Source organism: Heloderma suspectum, chromosome 17 (genome assembly GCF_057233095.1).
Source record: "Heloderma suspectum isolate Gila_16-S chromosome 17, 16-S_ref, whole genome shotgun sequence".
NCBI lineage: Eukaryota > Metazoa > Chordata > Lepidosauria > Squamata > Helodermatidae > Heloderma > Heloderma suspectum.
In genome coordinates, this window is record NC_139474.1 from 13001820 (window position 1) to 13025109 (window position 23290).

Here is a 23290-nt window from a genome sequence, read left to right on the forward strand (position 1 = left end):
TTGCGTGGGGGGGGGGGATGGAAAGAAGGAAATAAACACAATGAGGGAGGGGGAAGAAAAAACATCAGAACAAAAACCCCTCCCCATACAACTAAAAACATGACTTTATCTTGCCAAGGGCAGTCAGAGCTTTTGCACCCTACGATACATCAGGGGTGCAGAACCCCCGGTCCACAGACCGCTGGCCTGCCCAATGTGGCCCATGGAGCCTCTGGGGTCCCTCCAGGGGGTGGGACTAGGCCTCCAAGTCCTGCCCACTGGAGGGAATCCAGTGGCAGCAGGTGCCCATTGGGGCTGGTGGGGCAGATGCTCAATATTCTGTGGAGACTGGAGGAGTATAGGAGCAAAGCACGTGTAGCACTTGGAAGCAGTGGAACCAAAGTACCTGGTTGTGGGGGATCTCTCTGCCACCAGTGAGGGGGGGGGACAGGCAGGAGGCCACTGCCCCATTTGCCCCAAACACAGAGCCGCCTCTGGGGAACCCTTCACAGTGATGTCTGATCTGATGAGATGTTTTGGACTTCCGTTCCCATCCGTCCCATCCCCTACCATCAGGCCAATGGTCAGGGATGATGGGAGTTGTAGCCCAAAACACCTGATGGGCACTTGGTTGGGGAAGGCTGACTTAAAAGGGTTAAGCCACTGAAACACTGTCTCCCAGTTCGTCATTTTGAATATTCGGCGGGGGGTGGGGGGTGGCGGGAGGTAAAAACAGGTTCTGGGGTTATGTGCCCACCAGCTCTTCCTGGCTCTTGAAGCAAGATAAACAGCTAAACATCTGGGGAAGAGGCGGAGGCAGGGTGGGAGGAGGAGGAAGACGCGTACACAAATATTTTTCGGGCGTTGCTCCCTCCAAGACTTTGGGGACATGCCGAGAGACAGAGACAGAGAGAGAGAGAGAGAGAGAGAGAGAGAGAGAGGAGTGAGAGAGAAGGAGCTGGCGGGTCCAACCCCAACCAGTTCAGCACCCTGGGCCCTGTCTAGGAACATCAGGTTCAAGTTGGAAAAGTGCTCTGAGAAGAAGAGAAAGCTTAGGGTAAAGTATCCTGAAAAAAGTAACCCGGATCCTCCAGTTAGTACAAAGGACAGCTCAAAGTGGAATAGTCTCCTTGCCACATACAAGCCTGTCTGTCTGTCTATCTATCTGTCCACCTCCCCCCCCCCCATCCATTCTGTACCAGGCTGGCTGTTTGGGCATCTGGCAAGGTTAGGAACAGTGGTTATTTTAAGACTTAATGGTCTTACCAGGGACAGGGGAACCCTTTCGATGAGAACGGGTATTACTTCAAAATACGGTAAGGCAGCCCTGCGTCTCCGTTTGGGGCCCCCTCCTGCTCTTTCTGCGGAGCGGGGCCCTAGGAGCCTGTCCCAAAGTCCTACCCTGACGGCACCCGTGGCTGTGGGGGGCCGGAAGAGGAGGAAACGGCAGCAGGGGGAGGGGGTTAAGGAGTTTCTGGCTCCGGAAGGCCATGCAGCTAAAAGATGACACGAAGGCAAGATTCTGACTCTGGCCTGGCAGCATCTGGAGGGGGTGGGGCAGATCGCGCCAAGCGGAAAGCGAGGAGGAGGAGCTAGACGAGAGAGATTGCAGAAGCAGGATCCAGAACCTGGAAAAACGGAAATTGCGGGGGGGGGGGTGTTAGCTAAGGCTAAGATACTGACTTCAGTATTTGGGGATGGGGGAAGAGACCTGGGCTGTGGAAAAGTGTTTGAAGAAGGCACAAAGAAAGGTAAGGGGGGACGCAAATCCAGGAGTGAGGATAAGATATCCCAGATATTTCTTGGGGAGAGAGAAAAAGAAGAGGGGGGAGAGAGAAAAGCCCCAGGAAAGACAAAGTAAAGCAGGATCCAGAACCTGGAGAAAGAATTGTGGGGGGGAGGTGTTTCCTAAAATGCTAATCCAGGAGTGAGAGTAAGACATCTGGCCAAGGTATTTGTGGTGTGTGTGTGGGGGGGGGGATGACATCTCAGTGAAAGAAGAGACCCCACCATCAAGAAAGAGAGCGTGTGGGAGATAAGGAAAAAGTGGTGGTTACACTCTGCAAACCAGAGGGGAGGAAATTTCTAGATACCAGAGTTGGGGCGGGGGGGCTTGTATAGTGATTTGGGGGGATGAAGAAGCCAGATTCAGAAAAGGGAGAGCAAAATGGGAGGGGGTTTATACCAAAGGGGAGGAAGAAGAGAGATTTATGCTTCAACATTTAAGGGAGATACACACACACACACACACACACACACACACATATATATATATACACACATACGGGGAGGGGTTCAGAACTTGGGATAATGAAATAAAGGGGTGGGTGAGCAGAGATCTAGGCATCCACATTTGTGGGGGGCTAGATACAGGCCCGTAGCCAGCCTAAAAGTTCTGAGGGAGTGCCAAAGAAGTACAGGGGCAGTTCATCTGATTTGCAGGCCTTTTAAAGACAAAGTTGTAAACTGTATTTTCATTATTTGTTTGTAAAACAAATGGGGGGGGCAGAAAAAATATGGGGGGCAGAAAGAATATGGGGGCAGCCCACCCCACCCCCTGCTGCAGGCCTGGCTTTGGGAGACATTGATTGGGAGAGGGGGGAAGACAACACCAGAAAGACATGAAAGGAGAAATGGGGGACGGACAGACCGACATATGGTATGCCAAAGAGAAGCAGAATCCGGGTACCACCCTATCGCTGCTTACCTGGGAGTAAGGCTCATTGAAATCAATGGGACTTACTTCTGAGTAGCCATGAACAGGATGCGAACGGTTAAAGAAAGCTAGGCATCAATACGTAAGAACGGGGGGCACCCTTCCCGTGGAGAGGGTGGGGGGAGAAGGAGGCTGGTGTTTGAGGCCTAGGGAAAGGGAGGCAGAGCTGAAAGGAACTTACGGCGAGGGAACCCAGTCAACAGAAAGTATCTATCGAGGGGGGAAGCATCTCCAAACTTCTCTCCCCCCCAAATAAAAAGGGCTTAAAGAAAGGCAATAGAGTCAACTTATCTCTAGTAAATGAGGGCTCTCCAAAATTAACCTCTCCCAAAAAAGGACTTAAGGAAAGGGAATCGAGTCTACATAATGAAGTATCTATAAAGGGGGAGGGAGCATCTCCAAATCCCCCCGCTCAAGAAAAGAACGTAAGGAAAGGGTATTGCGTCTAGATGAAGTCACTTTGCTGGTGGTGGGATCTCCAAAATCCCCCCCGCCCCGCAACTTAAGGGAGGTGAATCGAGTCAACGAAGTTTCAAAGGGGGGTGTCTCCAAATTCATTGCACCAAAAATGCAGAGAACTTAAGGAAAGGGAATGAAGGCAACATATGAAGTATCTGGGGGGCTCCAACCCCTCCCCCAAGAAGGCCCGCTGCGGGAGGGCCCCCGGGTTCTCTCCAAGGGAGCGGTGCAGCCAGCGCGCCCGCCCGGCGGAGTCCCGGCTCCCCCGGCCCCGAAAAAAATCCAGCCCCTCCCGACGCACCTTAGCGAGCCGCCGCCTCCGGGCGCCCCTCGCCGCCGCCGCCGCCGGCGCCGCGCTCCATCCCCCGGCCAGGGCCGCTACGCGCTGGCGGCCCGCAGCCACGCGCCCTCGCCGCGGCCGCCATCCCGCCGCGCGCCCCGGCCCATGGCTGCGCTGCTCCGTTACGCGCGCCGAAGCCCGGCCCGGCCCGGCCCCGGCTGCCAGGCGGCTCCCAGGCGGGGGTGCGGCGGCGGAGGAGGAGGAAGGAGGAAGGGGGCGGAAGTGATGACAGGGCCGCCGGGCTCGGGGGCCGCGGCGAAGCAGCTCCGGGCGGGGGAGAAAGAACGCGTGTACGGCGGACGCGTGTTTCTGCGGAGGGGGCCCCGTGAGGATGGGCGGCTGCCCGCGTCTCCAGGGCCGGCCGCAACAGCTGGGCGATCCCGAGCGCTTGGGTCTGGCAGGAAGTCCGTTCCGCACCCCTGCTCTGTGCGGAGGTCCGGGGGAATTTGGGATGGGCGTCGAGAGAGCCCCCTGCCCTCTTCCCTCACGCAAGCATGCACACGCTCCCCTCCATTTGCAGGCCGGGGAGGCTGAGAAGAAGGACACCCCACGCGTACCCACCACTCCTTGATTTGCCTCCTGCTCACTCGCACTCGCCCCGAAACACGGAGTGTGAAGAGACCTTTCGAGGTCATCTAGTCCACCCCCTGCGTCAGCTGCAGCACCCCTGTGACAGATGGCCATCCAGCCTCTGCTTAAATTCGTCCAGCCAAGGAGACCCATACTCGGGCAGCGCTCTATTTTGGGCAAAAGGGGCAATGACCCGCTGCCTGGCCCCCACCCATTGGTGGCAGAGAGATCCCCCGACGTCCAAGTACATTGGCTACAGTGCTTCCAAGCGCCATACGTGCTCTGCTCCTGTACTCCTCCGGCATTCTCAGTAGAATATTGAGCATCTGCCCTGTCCTCCACCCCACCAGCCACCACAGCCAAGGCTTCCCTTGCCACCATCCCCCCCCCCACCCATTCCTCTTCAGTTGAGGTTGATAGGATGGCATTCCAAAAACCCAAACCAGGTCATCTTCCTGTCCAGCTTTTCTCCCTCCCATTTCCCGGTCTGGACCCTCATGCATCTGAACCAGACTAAGATCCACCTTACCCAGCATTCTGTCTCCAACAAAGGGGACAGCCTTCCCCTGTCTTCTCTTCCACAGTATACTGCTCCTGTCTGCAGAGGTTCCATTTAACAATCGTGGCTTTTCTTTTTTCTTAGAATCTTTCACTTGCTTCCTACCCTCTTGGGAGGTGCTGCAAGCTAATCCCTCTAGCAAGCCAGACTGAATGCGATCCAGTTAACCCAGGCCCTGCTCAAACCTGCTTTGTGCCTGTTTGTGATCAGTCTGGCTGCTACTAGAAACAGTCAATCTGATCTGGCAAAGCAGTTCTTATTATGGTCTTGCAACCATTCCCCAGACCCTCAGACACAAGCCTTCTGCAAAAAGACTCTCATTCTCTCGGTGAGAATTATTATCATTATCATTATTATTATTGCATTTATATCCCACCTTTTTTTCCTCTTGCAAGGAACCCAAGGCAGCTTACATGGTGGCCCTCTCCATTTTATTCACTTTGTCTCCTCCCCTCCAGACTGGATCTTATTCAGCTTTTTAATCTCATCATCATGCCCATACATTGAGCATCAACTCCATTCAGCTCCTTCTTCCCTTACCATCAGTTTTTGGGGTGTCACTGATTTTATTTGGCCTGTTTTGGCAGGCCAGAGAAGAGCCATCATCTGTCCGACACAGCAGTGGGGTTGGAGGGCGGTATGACCTGGCAGTCCAGAGCGCTCAGCTCCACAGCAGGAGGAGGACAGGACAAAGATTAATTTGCCAAGGGAGAGCCATTCCGTTTGGAGCCAAGAGACCTCTGATGGTGCCAGATCAGACTGCAGAGGGCCAAGAGGAAGGAGATGTGTAAAGGAGGGAACAGAACTGCTGATGTTTGCATAGGTGGGAAGAGGAGGGAGTGAGCAAGATGGCTTCCCTACTAACCTGGTGCCCTCAACAAGTTTTGGACTTCAACTCCCATCAGCCCCTGCCAGCATAGCCAATGGTCAGGAATGCTGGGAATTGTCATCCAAAAACATTTGGAAGAACCAAGTTGCAGAAAGCTGTTAAAAGGCATCACAGCCAACCATCACCACCTCTCTATCACCATTTAATCCTTCATGTCTGCCCTGGAATTTCCTCCAGCGCTTCATCGATTCAGTTTTAGCCTGGTTCCGCCCCGTTTTTATTTTAGCCCCTGGCCATAACCACAGACAGTCCACGCAAAGCGTTGGCTACAGCACACCATCCCAATCACTCATTTTGAGCTCGAAAATGTGACCTCTCCAAAACTCTGTTGATGAAGAAACATATTAAGAAGAGCCTTGCCAGATGACCAGTTCATCTGGCCCAGCCTCTTCCAAGAGTGACCAACCAGATGTCCACACAAGCAGGATGTGAGAAGCTCTTGCGGGCCGCGTTCCAGTGGTGGCGGGTCTGCAGGCAAAGGGGCGTGGGCCAAAAAACGAAAAACATCAGCCTGTTTTAGCTTAAAGGTCTTACTGCCAGTAACTAGACCTGTAGGAGAGACGTTTCAACCTTTTAGAATGGGGGGGGGGGACAGCACAAAAGCCGAGAAACCAGCAAATGGTGGGTGGAAGGGGTGGAGAAGGGCAGAGGGGTGTGGCCATCAGGAATTCCAGAGGACCAGGTTCAACACCCCTGCATTATAGCCGTCATTACCACTAGCCATTGATAGTTGTCTCCTCATCCATGGCTTTGTCTGATCTCCAGATATTTTGGCCTACAACTCCCATCAGCCCCAGCCAGCATGGCCAATGGTCAGGGCTGATGACAGTTGTAGGCCAAACCATCTGGAGGGACCCAAGTTGTAGAAAACTGCATAAGCACTCTCCCTCTCTCTCTCTGGCTAGGTTCAGACAACACACTAACCCACACTCAGTGGGTGAGTGTGGGTTGTTTTGAACCATGGGTTGTTTGTTGAACCATGGGTTAGTGTGTTGTCTGAATGCAGCCAGGATGGCTTGTAAACCATGCAATATGGGTTATTTTTCCTCGAACAAGTCATCTTGAGAAGACATGGTTTGTTGTTGGACTGTTCAGGGTGGTTAACAAGCCACACTGCATGGTTAACTAGCCACTCTGACTGTGTTCAGGCAACACGATAACCCTCCCTGTGGAAAACATGCTGCATTCAGACAACACACTAACCCATGGTTCAGCAAACAACTCACGGTTCAGCAACAACCCACACTCAGCCACTGAGTGTGGGCTAGCGTGTTGTGCGAATCCAGCCTCTGCCAGGATCAGCAGCTCTTTGTTCAGAACATTGCTTGTTCTGCTCCAAAGTTGCTTCTTTTATTGGCTCTGGCAAACGTCACTAGATTTATTTATTTATTTATTTATTACAACATCTGGACTCCCCGTATGGATCCGAGAAAATGTTTGCATGCACATCCCCAAGCATGATATACAATCTGGGAATTTAGCCTCCGTTTTGTTTCTCATGATAATGGCCTGGCCCTGGATCGTGGGAAACTAAACAAACAAATTGGGATCCTCGGGTTGTTTTATTTCCGCAGTGAAATAAGCCAGAGTTGTTATGGAATCTCACAGAGTTTCCTTTCTGTTATGGAAGATGGCTGCTGCTGAAAACTTAGCTGGTATTTAATTCTCTCTTTACGGATAAAACAGCCGTCTCCACTCTGGTGGGCTCCAGATGTTTTGGACTTCAACTCCCATCAGCCCAGCCAGAATGCTCAATGGTCAGGAATGCTGGGAACTGTAGTCTAAAACATCTGGGGGGTACCAGGTTGGGGAAGGCTGAGTTAAGTAGATACTTGTCCAGACCGGGCTTCACCAACCTGCCTGAGTTGGACTACAGTTCCTGGCATCTATGCTGGCGGGGGGTTATAGAAGTTGTAGTCCAACACATCTGGAGAGCACCAAATTGGGGAAGGCTTCTCTACACCATATTTTACTTAAATTAAGTCAGAGAGGAATCCTAGATTTGCAAAGAGATGTCACATAACTGATTTTTTTAGTACATCTTGGTGCCTAATTTTACATTTGGTTTTATAACTACCCCATGGGTGATACCCATTTGGGTGACAATATTCCTGTTAGGTCCACAACAACCCTGAAAAGTAGAGCACCACCATTCCTGTTGCGTGCAGATGGGGAAACTGAGGCTTGGCAAGAGAATAAACGTTTCCGTGGTGGTCGCCTGAGTGACCACCCGCTCCTATAGGTCAAAGGTGGGGAACTTCTTTCAGCTAAAGTCCTGGATTCAATTTTGGAGAATCTCTCAAGGATTGCATTCCAGGGGTGGGTGGGGCCAAGTGCAAAAGGGGAGGGGCCAAAAATACCAGCGTATTTTAGCTTAAACCTCTTCTTGCCAATAGCTAAGCCTTAGGAGAAGCTTTTCAACCTTTTAGAATGGGGAGAAACCCAAGCAGCAGTTGATCATGACAGGAATTATTTGGTACTGCTCCCTCCTGTTAAGAAGGCAACCAGCAGAGAAAAAAGGCAGTATAGAATGGACGTTTACCAGTTGCACATGCACACAGTGGCTAAGAAAAGGATACTAGATTCTTTAGCAAAGAACAGGTGAAATGGTTTACCCACAGTTTCTTGCATAAAAATGCAGGTACAGCATATAATTTCAGACAAAGTTTGTTTGGTCCATTTCTTTGTGTTCTATAACACTGGCAGGAGAGAGAGCAAACAGGTGTGCTCCCAGCAATGGAGAAAGTCAGAGAGGGAGGCGGGAGGAAGGAGAGGAGCAGGAAACCACACTGTAGGCTATAGAGATCCTAAGGCTAGCTATGCCCCAAATTCCCATGCACTAACTAGCTAATTGCAACACTGCCCCCTTCCTGTAACTTGCAGATGAGGTTGCAATATCCCCAACAGATTGGAGGTTAAGGGGAAAGGGTGTGGCTAAGAGAAAGGGGCCCAGCCATCTGGGAAGCCCATAGGACTGAAGAGGGACGCCAGGAGGACCAGGTTTTGACCAGAGGCCTGCACTTCCCCACCCTTGTAAGAGACGTTTTCTTGAATGCAGCACCTACCGAGTCCAGTGGAACCTACTCCCAGGAAAATGTGCACATAATTGCAGCCAGAGTTAAGAGCTCTGATGGAATTTGAACTCGGGCTCTTCAGGGCTCCCAGCCCACAACATTTGCAGTCTTGCAGCATAACCTGTTCCCCGTGTGAGTCTGTGTTTATGTCTGTGTGGTTGCATGCGTACTTTAATATACCCTTCCAGGCTTAATTACCCACGCGCCTAGCCACTAATTTAACCATCTTCAAGAATATGTACACACCTTCCCCCCAAAAGAGAGCAGAGTACCTATTCAAAACTCTTCTGATCTCAGGGGAGCTCAAAAACAAACGCAAAAAGGCAGCAAATACTTTGGGGTGCATCCTTTTTTAACTTATCATGACAGAGCATCCCCGAGCATGTGCAGAGATGTTTCCTCTTCCCCACAGATCTTTAGCAAGCATCCCAGGAAGATCACTTCTCCCTGCATCAGATGAAACTAATGTAAGGCTCTTCAAACAGGGCTGTCTTTGAAAACAGCTCGGAAACTTCAGGTAGTGCAGAATGCGGCAGCCTGATTGCTAGCCAGGCGAAGACCAATTTTTTCATGTGTCATCTCTTTTTTTAGGCATCTGATTGGCTGCCAGTTCATTTCTGGGCCCAGTTCGTGCCATTTCCTACCTTTGCAGCCCTAAATGGCATTGGTCCTGACTATCTCGGGGAACATGTAGGAGCACCCTCTCCCCCGTGTATGAGATGTTCTAATTGCTCCAGGATTCCTTCTTAAAGGGAGGCTAGATCACAGCTGGCACTCTGAGCAGCGCCTTTTCGGTGTCAGCCCCAATGCTCTGAAACCCCCAAGAGAGGCACGTGCCGCTTTCTCCCTGCCGTCTTTCTGAAAGCAACCCAAATTGTTATTTATTTAAAAGAAGCCTTTGTACACAGGCTCCTCCCTCAGCTGTCCACCACCAGCAGTGATTCCAGCAGGCTGAAGTAGAGGAAGATGAAGTAGGAAACAGGTCAATTTCACCAGCCTTGCTGAAAGACCACTTGCTTTCCCCCCTCTTCTCTCCCCAACCCTTTGTCCTTTTGTGTCCTGTCTTTTTAGCTTGTAAGCCCGCCGGCAGGGACTGTCTTGTTTTCATTGGGTTGGATCCAAGATCTGCCTTCCGCAAGAGGAAAGGCTTTGCTCGCAAAAAGTCCCTCCGTCCAGATTTCGGCGATCCCCTTTCCGTCCTCCACACCATAGCTGACCCCACTCAGCAGGGCCTCTTGACTCTCTGCGTAGCATTTTCAGGGGGGTGGAGGGGCTGCCATGGGAACTGGGCAGGGGGAGCCCTCCGCCAGTGCAACTGATCCAGCTTAAATCTGAATCCAACCCACTAAGCCATTCCGAGAGCCTTTTTGGCTGAGGAGGGGATAGAAATGCTAATGATGATGATAATTATGACTATGATGATGATAATAATAATCAGATTTGCTGCTGCATTCTGTTGGTCAGACAGTCTTTGACAGTGCTGCCGTTTCCATCACTTTCACTGTTAATTGTTTTGGTGGTAGATAACTTATTTTATTGTGGTGAAGATTTTTTTAAAAGAAAAACTATGATCCACCGTGCAATTTTCACAAAGAGCAGTATATACATTTTTTTCTTCATCTTGTTTTAAAGAAAGATATTCTGGCACCAGGGTTTCCATTTATTTCCCATATCTGAAGCCCTTCAACCTTTGGATCAGATTCGAACCAAGTACAGTTGCCTATATTTTTCTGACTAATACCTACACAGACACACAAAATAACACACACTCTCACACATCTTTGTGTATGCTGTACAACTTGAGTGTTCATGAGATAGTGAGCTCCTACTTAGTCTGTCGCTGATATGCTTGTGGAACATACGCAGTAAAACAGCCTGAGAACTATAATTTGCAACTTTCTCTGTTTTGTGATCTTCTTATCATCTATGTTTTTTACCGTTGCAAGGTTTTATTGTTTTCAGTGGTTGTACACCACCTTGAAGGCTTTTTAGCAGATAAGGTGGTATATAAATGTTAATAAGTGTTCTTTTTGTTGCCCTTATTTTTTAAAACGCTATTTCAAAATGAAATAAATTTTCATGATTAAAAAAAAGAGAAGCAGCATGAATCGATGGACATGGGATACAAAGGGTGATTGAGTTCTCTGTGGTGCAGCCAAAGATCCCTTCAGCTCAGGGCTCATTCGGAGAGCCGAGACAGGCCAGGCCTTGCCCAAATCTTGCCAACCTACATTCCTGAGCCCACGGGCGGAGGAGGCCTGCGGCTACAGTACCTGGCATGCACACACAAGCCCATCTGAGAAGCAGAGAGTGTGGCTGCCCCTAGCGACAGAAATCCAGCAGGCCTCTCTCCCTGCTTTTGGGTGGACTCCATCACCCGGCTGCCTGGCAAGCGATGGGAAGCTCAGAGCAAGTTTTGCAAAACTGGCTTTTTTTCAGAGCAAAGGAGAGCACTAAAATGCCACTGTCCCTCCTGCCTAAAATCTTGCAAGGTAGCTTCTTGTATTTCCAAGAAATTGTCTTTTTCGTACACTCTGCTAAACTCTGTCTTTTCGCTAGCAACTTTTGCTTACTTCATTCCCAGGGGGAGGCAGGGGGGCGGAATTGCTTGTAAGCTGAACCCCACCCTCTCCAGCAAAAATACATACTTCACAATCCGGTTCACCTGGGCCCTGCTCATCCCTGCATCTCTCGGTGAAAAATGCTCCTACCAAGCCAGGTTCACACGTCACCACTCTTGAAACTTTGATCTGTTTCACGCAACACATCAAGCCAGAGTACGGGTTGAGTATGCGTTGTTGTTGAACCATGGATTGTTGTTGAACCATGGGTTGTTGTGTTGTGTGAATCCAGCTGCGTTAACAAAGCAAGGTTTGTTAACCACGAACAACCCACAGGTCACTACCCATTAACAAACCATGGGTTCTCTTTGTGGGTTGTTTGTGGTTAACAAACCATGGTTTGTTAGTGTGGCTGGGTTCACACAACACAACAACCCATGATTCAACACCAATCCACAGTTCAATGACAACCCACACTCAACCTGTACTCTGGCTTGATGTGTTGTGTGAACCAAGCCTTTGTGTTTAAAAATGGGACAAAATTGCACAAAATTGCCATGGTGGTTGAGATCAATCATATTTGTTAACTAATCTAAAATTAACACTAAAAGGTAAAGGTGTCCCCAGCCAGTCGTGTCTGACTCTAGGGGGTGGTGCTCATCTCCATTTCTAAGCCCAAGATGCAGCGCTGTCCGAAGACGCTTCCGTGGTCATGTGGCCGGCATGACTGAACACCGAGGTGCACGGAACGCTGTTACCTTTCCTGCCAAAGCGGTACCTATTTCTCTACTTGCAATTTCTTGCTTTCGAACTGCTAGGTTGGCAGGAGCTGGGACTGAAGACAGGAGATCACTCCGTCACGCGGCACTCAGGTCTCGAACTGCTGTCGCCAACCTTCCAGTCTGCAGTTCAGCGTCTTAACCACTAAGCCACTGCGGCCCCAAAATTAACACTAGGCAGCCTTTAAGGTTGGAATGCTCTCAAGGTGGCATACAAGATTTAAAAAAAAAAACCCACACAAAGTGGATACAAGAAAATCTATAAAAACATATGCAAGAAAATGCATACAAACACACTGCCATTTAAAAATCAGTAAAAACAAAACTTACCAATAGCCCAGACATTAGCTATTGTCTAATATGGCAGGCCAGTGAAAGCAGGAGGGTCCTTCAGAGCTTTCCTGAAGACCTGTAAAGAAGGGTCCTGCTGAATCACCAATGGAGGTTGATTCCAAAGTTGTGGGGCAATCCCTGTAAAGCTCCTCTCCCTTGTACAGCCTAACCCTAACCTTGGAGGTGGATAGGTGAGAAGCGCCTTGTCTGATGACCGTCAAAGTGCAGGCAGGCTGGTACAGGAGAAGATGCTCCTTCAGGTTTGGGCCCAAACCATTTAAGGCTTTCGAAGTTAAAACCAGCATTGTAAATCGGGCTCGGAAACACACTGGCAAGCAGTGCGGCTGGTGCAGTATTGATGTCCCAGAAGTCGACCACTTGGCCCTCAGCAATATCTGGATTGCCTTATTATTTATTTATATAATCTATATCCCACCTTTCCACCCCCAAAAATTAAAATGAAAAATGGCACTCCAAGGTTTATCAAACCCTGCATTCTGTTTCCGAAGCTGGGTGGCCCAGTGCCCCTGAGCAGCCCAAAAGCCGGCCATAAAAGGTAACAGCCTGCCCCTGTTGCTTGTTCCCAGCGTCTGGTATTCTGAGGTATACTGTCTCTGTTGTTAGAGGTTCCGCTTAACAATCGGGGCTAATAAGAACTGCCTTCCATCTAACCCAGTATTCTGCCTCCAGCAGCAGCCAGCAGGGAATGAAGGAGGTGGCCTTCCTCCTGGGGTTTATCTCCAACACCTGGTGTTACAAGGAATATTGCCTCTGACTGTGGAGGTTCTATTTAACTATTTGGGCCATTGCTGTGATAACTAAAGCTCTTGGGGGAAGGCTGGGGGATATTTAAGTTTGCTTTGAAAACCTAGACATGAAGAACAGTGCTCTGTGTCTCTTGAAAACTTTCAAAGTTTTCGTTGGAGCAGTAGCTAAACCAATGGATGTTGTCCTCTGCCACCTTAAGGACTAGCTGCCCTATCAGGGCATACACTTTCATGGACAAGAGCCGAGGTTGGCTCCAGGTTTTGGAGGGCCTGTGGGCAAGACACACTCAGTGGGTCCCCTCCCACAGTAAGTCTATCTTCTCACCGCCATTCACCGCTGCCCTTGCTCGTCCCCCTCTTCCCCATCACAGCGGCCACTTGTTTGCTGGAGAGGCAGAGAGCCAGAGAGCAAGGCGGCCGTGGCATCTCCTGCTCCCCCTTCCATCTCACCCCACCTTTGCCTGGGCCAGAGCGAGAGGCAGGCGAACAAACAGGTTGCAATGGGGGAGAGGAGCAACTCCAGGGAGCTCTTGTCAGCAGGGCCCTGCTGGGGTGTGGGTCCTTGGCGGGTCCCCAGCCATGCCGACTCCTGACGCCAGCCCTGACTAGAGCCCACTTCATCAGATGCGCTGAGGGGCGCCTTGCTTGCTCTGCAGGGATCAATGGAGCTGTCACAACATTGTCAAAATCAGCTTACATGCAAATACACACAGGTTGAGAAGGACTGATAAGACTATTGCAACAACAACATTATTGATATAAAGGCAAGTTGGACTTGCAACAGAATGTCACAATGAGGAGTGCTCCTACTCTGGAGACTCTATTCCATCGCCTCCCTCAACAGTGCAGCCCAGCATTCCATGGTCACTGAGCATGCTCAGATTCCTCCAAGCTCACTGATCCCTCCTTCTTGTGTGTGGGCGGAGCTGATTTGGCTACGTAATGATCGGCACCCACGACCAGAACATCAGGAATAGAGGGAATGACAGTTGCACGTGCCTTCCACTTTGCATTCTGCAACGTGGGAGAGAGCTGTCGGGCCTCTTCTTTGACCGGACACATTCTTGGCTGTCTCATCAAACAGTGATTTTCTTTTTTAATTGAACCGTGACTATTAATATGTTGTCCTTACATATTCTGTTACAGGTGGCAACAAAATGTGCTAGTAAAAATTCTGGTCTTCATATGGAAGATGACTTTGCTAGACTCAACTGTCACACCCAGTATTCAATATTGCAGGGGGCTCTACTGTATTTTAGCCTTGTGTGGCGCAGAGTGGTAGGCGGCAGTATTGCAACCGAAACTCTCCCCACGACCTGAGTTCGATCCCAGCAGAAGCTGGGTCCCAGGTAGCCGGCTCAGGTCCACTCAGCCCTCCATCCTTCTGAGGTCGGTAAAATGAGGACCCAGCTTGCTGGGGGAAAGGTAGTCACGACTGGGGAAGGCAATGCAAACCACCCTGCTATAGTCTGCCATGAAAACGCCAGCGCAAGCGGCGTACCTCTAGGAGTCAGCAATGACCCAGTGCTTGCACAGGAGGAACCTTTCCGTTCCTACTGTATTTGCTGTATGCTGTATTTTGTTTATCCTGAAATAGCCCCCCCCCCCCCCCACACACACATTGATTTGAAAACCAAGAGGGTTGTTGCTCTTTGGGTGAAAGATATATACACAGCAGTATTTGTCAAAGACTTTCCTCAGACTATGGAAAAGAGACTAAATATAATCTATTATGGTGAACAATGATAAAGAAAAGCTCCAAGCAGACTATGGATTTCCACCTATGTCCTGGTTTTTAAGGTGAAGGGGAAAAATATACATATATGTTAAATGTATTACCCTCTGTCAGTAATTAGATTTAAATCCAACGTGTTTCTTTTTATCCTTTTTTCCCTTATTGTTGGTTTGTTTAATTTTGTTTTGGAAAATTAATACAATCATTCATATATATATGAATTTTATATTCATATTATTTATATTCATATATTTATATTCATATATTACTTTACTTTATATACATACAAACAAACAAACAAGCCATTAGGGTTAGATCCAGACTTAGCCATACTTAGAGCAGACCAATTGAAATCAATGGGATTTAGGTTAATCAACCCTCCTATGAGCTGACCCATGCCTTACACATGTTTTCTTATTTTTCCATTGGCCTAGTAAAGGAATTACGATCTATGGATTTTTGGTTTGTTGACAAGGACCAACGCAACTGCCTGCATTTTTGGACTCTCCTTGGGGGTGGCGTGGCTATGGGGACTGTTACGATGAGCGCCTGCACTTCAAAACATACCATGACACCGCTGCCGTCCGGCTGCACACTGCAGGACGCATGAGTGCCCATGAGCAGGCATTTCCAGGGATGTGAGCACCTGGCACATCCTTGGATCTCTGGCCTTTGTAATCTTGGGCCAGGTGGCTTTGACTGGGCCGTAAAACTTGACTGACTGGCTGTACATCAAGGCTGAATCGCTGCAGGCCCTGAAAGCCAACCACACCTCACTTGCCAGGCTCCTGTGCGCCTGCCTCTGATCGCAGAGGGCATCAACTTCCTGCCGATGCTGCTCTGCTTGGGTGTGACTGCTGAGGGAACCCCAGGCATGTCTTGTGGTTAAGCAGAACAGTGAGTTACAAAGGCGTTGCGTGACAGCATCTGTAGCTTAATTTTCAACCCGTGCCTGGAGTGTGTTGATTCAACCCTGGAAAGAAGGTTGCCACTTTTGTCTTCTCCCCCTGCCAAGGCTCTTGAGCCTCAATGGATGCGACATAGTAATTGCGGCTATTGCAGCCTTTAATTGACACCCTTTTTTTCCCAGATGGACTAAAAAGCAAAAAGGCATGCTCGATTAATCCAGAAATTAAAGCAAGTGTATTATTTGCAATACAAGCTTATCTAAAAACAGCCAAAGGCAGGATCACGATAGAAGACAGGCATTCCTCTTCAAAAACACACACATATTTGCCATGTGTGGGAGGGAGATTTTCATTGGGACCACAGTTAAATTTCCATCCTGCCACACATGCTGCGTTCCCCACAAAAAAAAATCTCTCCACCTCTCGCTCTTGCTATTAATATTTTTTTAAGCCACACAGATGTGGTTTGCAATGGCATGTTTATCATCACATCTAGTTCGTTCGTCAGACCAGCAGCTTCCTGATCCGGAACTCAAACACTTATAGTTGTCACCTCAGTGGAAAAAGACCTTCACTTGTGGAATTTCTGCCTGCTCTGCAGCTGTTACACTGATCTTGGTGTTTCTTGCAATTACATGGTGTGTGTGTATTTCCTGGACACCCCTCAACAAGAAAATTCCCAGCAAAGCAAGGGCAGGCAAGGAGAAATAACTTATTTCTCTAACTGGGCATGTTAATGTCATTGGTCAGAGAATATTAAGCATGTCCGGTCAAGGGTGTGGATAGATCTGGAATCTATTTTCCAAAGCCAGAATTGGGTCCCGAAAGATGCAAGGATGTAATAACCAAAGCATGCCTGACCAAATACTTGGTCAGGTTGCTATCACCCTCAGCTGACCCAACAGAGATTAAGGCACCTCTTAGGTTAAAGGCTCCTCTATCATTGATTTACTGATTTACATGTATGAATTGCCCTGACTCAGCTCACGCTGGCCTCATCCGTTGGCTGCGGGACCAAGAACTATGGAGAGAGAGCAAGCCCTGCCTTCCAGGAAGAACATCACATCATGACAGAGGGGAGATCAGCCTGACCCCATCTGTCAGTCAGAGAAACAGCAGCCACCTTGTTTCACCCTTCCCTGCCAGAAAGAGCACTTAGAACAGTTCTGTGACTCCAAGGCCTGAGCTTGCTTTCTCCCTCCTCCCTCCCAGCCCCTTTTCCTTTTGTGTCGTGTCTTTTAGGTTGCATGCCTGAGGGCAGGAACTCTCTTATTACTGCTCTGTTGTCAGGCCTCTGGGAGCCCTTTTCCCTCCTGGGGTAAAAATCCCAGTACTAATAATAATCCCCATGTATATACGCCTTGCAAATTAAAAATACAAAGCTAGCAAATCAGGGACAAAGATTCCATCACAGTCTATTCAACCCCATCCTTGGGCCAGGGAACAAAAGGCTGTGTGTGGGGGGTGCTTTTTTGCTGCCATTGATATTTATTTGTCACATTTCTATACTGCCCAATAGGCAAAGCTCTCTGGGCGGTTATTATGATCCACTGCAGCCTTCGCCATCGTGGTGCCTCTCAGATATTTTGGAAAACAACTCCTAGCATTCCTGACCATTGGCCATGCCATGCTGGCTAGGGCTGATGGGAGTTGTAGTCCAAAACATCTGGGGGTGCTGGGTTGGAAGATGCTGATAGGTTGCTTGTAAGCTGCCTTGAGAGTCAGTTGACTGAAAGATGGGGTCTATCTCTTCCAAACAAATAAGCGATGGGTCGGATCCAGATTTACACTAGAATGGATCAACTGTGTTGGTGAAGTGGGCTCCCCCCGCCTTCCTTCCCATGGCAAGCCCCTCCAGCTCCCTGAAAATGCTACACAGGGAGTCAGGGGCTCTTCCACTGAGCTGCAGCCCCTCCTGTGAACCAAAGAGTCTTCATTTATCAGAGACAAAGACCTGGCCCCAAGCAAAGACTTCTAGAGTGGCTGTTCCACAGAAAAGGCACCATCACCAAAAAGGCCCCATCTCCATCTGTCACCAGCATACACGCATACACTTCTGTGTCGATCATAACATTAGTAACATCAGCTCCACCTAATGGATAAAAACAGTGGGAGAAGCGGGTAGAGTCACCCCACTTCTCCCACCGCCTGGTTTTAACTGGAATTGGCCGGTTTCCATTTGCCATGCTTGCCGGCTGGGAGGACCTCTGGGCTCTTGTCTTTCCACATCTCTGCATACACGTTCATGGCGTAAACTGGGATTTCCATCTCCTCCGTTCCTGAGCAAGGCTTCTCAGTGGTCGGGACCTCCTCCTCCTCCTGGTCTGGGGGGTGGTGAAACTCCACCCCGAGCTGATACACAGCCGTACCAGTTGCCGCGCCCACCAACGGGGCCAGGACAGGAACCCACCACCAGTAGTTTCCGGCGCTGGAAAGACAAAACAGGGTGACACTGAAAGCCATAAGACAGGCAGGTGTTTATTTCTGTGGGTTTGCTAGCTCTGCAACATCCCTGCCGCATTAGATGTGACTGAATGTTATGATTGTTCCTTTTATTTCCGATTCTCAGGGGTGAGTGCCGATGTTTATGCAGCCAAAACAGCAGCATCCATACATAAGAGGGATGCTTCAGCAGGCTGGAGGGGCGGGGGACCGAAAACCAACTGGCAGAGTGGAAATGGAACAGGGTATATCTTCAAAGAAGTTGTGGCCAGCTGACTAACAGTACAATCTGATTCAATCTGATACTCAGAAGCAAATCCCATTGAATTCAAAGTTGCTTGCTCCCAGGTAGGAGGGTATTGCAGCCTGAAAATTGAAGAGGCAAGATTTTGTTGCGGGTCACACTTGAATGTGAGATGCATCAACGTTAGCCCCTCTTAGGGGAGGCTGTTTGGGAAAGAAGGCAAGGCCACTTCCCAGGCTTAAAACAAAATTAAAGTTTTTAAGGACTTTTTTTCCAACTAAACTTGCATGGGATTGCCCCCCAAAAGTATTATTAAACATATTTTATTATTTTTGTGTTTTATTATTATCTGAGTCCCTGCAACGTGATATCATATGTTATGCCATGTTGGCACTTTAATTTGTTTTAGACGGTTGATTTTATTTGACTTTCTATCCTTACGATTGTGTAAAATGCCTAGATAAGTTTATTTCCAGAGGTGTTTAATCCATTTAATAGATAGATAGATAGATAGATAGAGTGAGTGAGCGAGCGAGCGAGCGAGCGAGCAAACCCACCTGAACACCTGGGGGCCCCAGCCAGCCACGTAGGTGAAGAGCCGTGGTCCCAAGTCCCTGGCTGGGTTGATGGCACAGCTGCAATTGGCTCCCATGGCCAGAGAGAGCGAGAGGACCAGAAAGCCCACGGCCAGCGGCTCCAGCCCCTGTGGGATGCGCTTGTTGCGGGAGTCAGTGATGGCCAGGACGTTCACGACCAGCATCCCTGTCCCCAGCACCTGTTCAGGATGAAATATTCAGCATCGTGCAGAACCTCAGGCCAGGGGCCGCATCTGACCCTCCTGTGGGCCGCATCTGACCCTCCTGGGGTTCCCCAGATGGCCACACCTCCTGCTCCAGGCCCACCCCCTTCTCCCCAACCACCGATAGTTTTGTGGGCTTCCCGGCGTTTGTGCAGCTTCAAAAAGGCTGAAACACCTCTCCCTAAGCCTTCGTTCCTGGCAGTAAGAGCTTGAAGCTCACATCTGCTGGCAGTTTTGGTCCTGCCCCTTTTGCCTTTGGCCCCACCCATCACTGGACTGCAGCCCCCAAGAGCTTCTCCGGAATGGGATCCAGCCCTCAGGCTGAAAGAGGTTCGGCACCCTGGCAGCAGAAGCTGTCTCACACCAGCCTTTTCTGACCAGGGGGCCCTACGGATGTGTGGGGCTACCAACTCCCATCCTCTCCAGCCATGGGGATGCATCTGGAAGGTGCTGGGTCAGACAAAGCTGCCTTAGACTATTCATCCATCTAGCCCAGCATTGCTTGGATGCCCACAGGATTAAACCGCAAAGCTGCATGCAAAAAGAAAAAAAGCATGTGTTCTACCACAGGTCCCCTGACCACCCCCTGTCCCTCACTGTGCCTGGACAGATGCTTTGGGGAATCCCGCTAGCAGGGCAAGAAGACAGGTGCTGTTTGCCACCCCCCTGTCCCCCAGCAACTGGCCCTGTGACACAGATAAGACTGCTTCTGAACATGCCATTTCTCTTTTAGTGATCACAGTAAACGACTGCTGACACTAACTATCCACAGTGAATTTAGCTAATAAAAAACGTAAGAGCCCTGCCAGATCAGACCAAAGGTCCATCAAAGATACCTTCTAGATGTGTTGGATTTCAACTCACATCAGCCGCTCAGCCAGCATGCCCAATGGTCAGGGATGTTGGGAGTTGTACTCCAGCAACGCGTGGGGGGTGACAGGTAGCGGTGTATGGATTTTCTTAAATCCTGTCTGTCTGTGTTTCACAGATTGTCAGGCATTTTTCATTCCTATGTCCGGTCATTGATGGAATCGGATTTTTTTAAACCAGAATATCATTCTACTTGCACTGATGTGCATGTGCTCTAATGCACTGATGTGCACTTGCACAAATGTGCTAATGCAAATTACTGCAAATCCCCCCCCCCATGTGAAAAACCAGTCAGTAAGTCTGCGGAATCCGTGTAACTCAAGAAAAGCTGGTCTGCCGCAGAATCTGAAGGTCAGATTCATAGAAACCTGAATTCATTCAAATCTGTTGTGGATTTCTAGGACACCCCTAGTCACAGATTCTCCACACCGATGTATAGGAAGTCAACCAGGAAAAGGCAACAGGTAAGACAAAAAGAACCGCTATTGTAGCATCAATATTTCTGGGGATAGCTGCCCCTACCTGGTCAAGGAAGCCATTGCGTAGCGACAGGTAGGGAGCTGGGTAGGTAGCAAAGATGGAGGCAGTTTCACGGGGTCCGGTGACCTCAAGAGTCCCATTGCTATAGCTGTGGATAGCATCTGTGGGGAGAGAAAACCCAGCAATATTGAGGCTTACCAGCAAGGGAAATAAAAGGCTTAACGGCTCCCCTTCTCTTCGTCCCAGACTCAGGAAGCACTCCACACTACCCAGAGATGTGACCTCTCTCTCACCCAGAGACCTACACATGCAATGGGATGAGGTGGCAGCATCCTGACATAATAGAACAGACTATACCACTTTGGACTGCAGGAGGGAGAGCATAATATTCTTGAATGCGCACCTGAATTAAAAGCAACAACAGCAGCACACCAAAACTGGCCCTGAGCAAACTACTGACTTTGCAACTAGAAAGCTAGCACTGCAGGTTTCTCCTTGATGCGCTACTTGTCTACTTGCAAGGCTGTTGGTTGGCCAGTTGGTTTTTAAGACAGGGAAGGTTTCCAAAATGGTGGAGTGTGAAGTGATACCATCCACTCAACCGCCCTCCTTCTGCTGCCATGTGTTGATCCAACTCCACATCTGTGGTAGATGGGATCCTAAAATGCATTCCTGGTTGTGAAGAAGGAGCCAAGGGCCAGTAGCTATGAGTTTGGACTAGTTAATCAGAGAATCAGAGGACTGTAGTTTTGGGAGTGACCTCAGAGGTCATCTAGTCCAACCCCTGCTCACAGCAGGAATTTTGCAACTGCAGCATCCCTCAGAGGTAGCCATAGACCAGCCTCTGCTTAAATATCTCTGGTGAAGGAGAGACCCCCCCCCGAAGCAGCCTGTTCCACTGTCGAAGTCGAACAGCTCTCCTCATTAGGAAGTTTCTCTGCATGTTTAGCCTAAAGTTGCTTCGCTGCAGATCCACCCACTAGTTCTCATCCTCTAGAAGGACAGAGGACAAGCCTGCTCTGACGTCCGCATGATAGCCCTTCAGATATTTGAAGGCAGCAGCCCTTAAGCTGCATACTGGGGGCAAATGGGGCAGTGTCCCCTGCCCACTTCTGGCAGAGAGATCCCTCATAATCAGGTACATCTGCTCCAATGCACAGCATGCAGCTTCCAAGTTCCACACACAACCTTCTTCTGTCCTCCTCTAGCAATCTCAGCGGAACATTGAGAAACTGCCCTGCCTTCCGACCCACCAACTCTACCGGCCACCGGCCACCACTGCCTTAATCCAGAGCAGATCTTGTGTATTGTTGACCCGCAATTGCATATGTTTTCAAGGATATCTTGAGAAAACCTAGTTGCGAGTGAGCAGCTAGCATGGTCATCGTTGAGGTTTTAGCTCTCTTCCCAGGATCTCACAAAATTAAATCCCCCGGTGGGGAATGGTTACTGCCACTTGGCTCTAGAGCAGGGGTGTTGAACCTGAGGCCTGTGGGCCAAATATGGCCCTCTGGGGTTTCCCCAGACAGCCACACCTCTTTCTCCTGGCCCCACCCCCTTTTCCCATTCAGAAAGGTTGAAAGTCCTCTCCTAAGACTTACTGATTGGCAGTAACAGCTTTAAGCTCAAATATGCTGGTATTCTTGGGCTTTGTCCCTTTGCCTTCAGCCCTGCCACCCCCTAGAATGCGGCCATCGAGAGCTTCTCCGAAATGGAATGTGGCCCTCAGGCTGAAAGAGGTTCGACACCCCTGCTGCAGAGCATGTCCATGTAAATGTGCGCATAGCGAACACTCCATGTCCCATACCATGCGCCGGACAGCTGTTCCACACCCCACAGCTGCCAACGAGGTATGTTTCCAGCTGTTGATAATGGCATGTCGGCCAATTATTGTTGTCTAGTACGTCTTTAACGCAAAGAAAAACATAGTCCTGGCGTTTACATTGGCGGCAGACAAGCCGCTGCAGAGTAAATTAATACACCCAGACAGTGAATGTGTGACAGTGGAACTTGTGATGTGGTCCCAGATTTTGACATTATGCCTGATTTTCACTCGTGAAAGATTGGGGGGGGACACATTACCGTAATACAGAGCATAGACGGTGCCTGCGCCCAAGAAAGCACCCAGGATCTGAATGGCACAGAAGATTGGCAACTTCCACCATGGGAATTGATCCAGTAGACACATGGCTAGTGAGAACCCCGGGTTCAAATGCCCCCCTGTGTGAGAGAGCGAGAGAAAGAAAAAAGCAAACAAACAAACAAAGAAAATGTTATAAGAAGAGGAACCAGGCAGGTCTTCCACTTTCGGCTCCAGATTTTGGGGTGCACAAGGTCATTTTAGACCCTGGATTTAATGGTCATATGGGGGGCAACTTTTAGACGGCCATGTGTATTAGTTCAGTTGGGAAACACGCAACTAACATTTCTCTCCCCTCCCCTCCGCTCGTCTGTATTCTACTTCTACCTTTTTAATACATTAGAGCACAAACCAAACAACAAACCGCAGCCTTCATAAAAAGAAAGAAAAACTCTGAGCATTATCAGTTTTGCAGTTGAAACTCACTTCAGTCATAGCACCCATCATGACTGCAGAGATAAAATGGACTTTGCTTCTTCTGCCCTGATGTGAAAAACATTTACTTGGGATAAACTTCCATTTCATTGTAGAAAGGGATCCTATATATTTAAAGTCAATTAAAAAAAAAAAAAGCCTCTCTAACCATGTACAAGCCTGACTACCTACCCACCTGACTCTAAAATATTTTTACAAATAAAAGGAAAGG

General features: G+C 49.3%; 1 protein-coding gene and 1 long non-coding RNA gene across 9 annotated transcripts in view; one reads left to right on the forward strand and one right to left on the reverse strand.

Moving 5' to 3' along the window:
- The window catches only part of ATP8B2 (ATPase phospholipid transporting 8B2), an 88403-nt gene that overhangs the window by 57864 nt on the left and 7249 nt on the right, over positions 1 to 23290 (reverse strand). For 2 of the 8 annotated variants that reach the window (XM_084824711.1, XM_084824705.1), the window contains exon 1: positions 3456 to 3807. Coding sequence is in view for 1 of the 8 variants with exons in the window: in XM_084824713.1 (XP_084680839.1) it covers positions 18913 to 19130; positions 20547 to 20665; positions 22587 to 22724 (475 nt within the window). In the remaining 7 variants the exon portion in view is untranslated. Of the gene's footprint in view, positions 1 to 1245; positions 1625 to 3455; positions 3809 to 4593; positions 4747 to 18912; positions 19131 to 20546; positions 20666 to 22586; positions 22725 to 23290 lie in introns of those variants that run through there. The other 6 variants (XM_084824713.1, XM_084824707.1, XM_084824712.1 and 3 more) reach the window with 6 other exon arrangements.
- On the forward strand, positions 1617 to 23245 carry LOC146334537 (uncharacterized). Its single transcript, XR_014786353.1, has 2 exons — positions 1617 to 1730; positions 20426 to 23245. It is a non-coding gene; the product is annotated as an uncharacterized LOC146334537 (long non-coding RNA).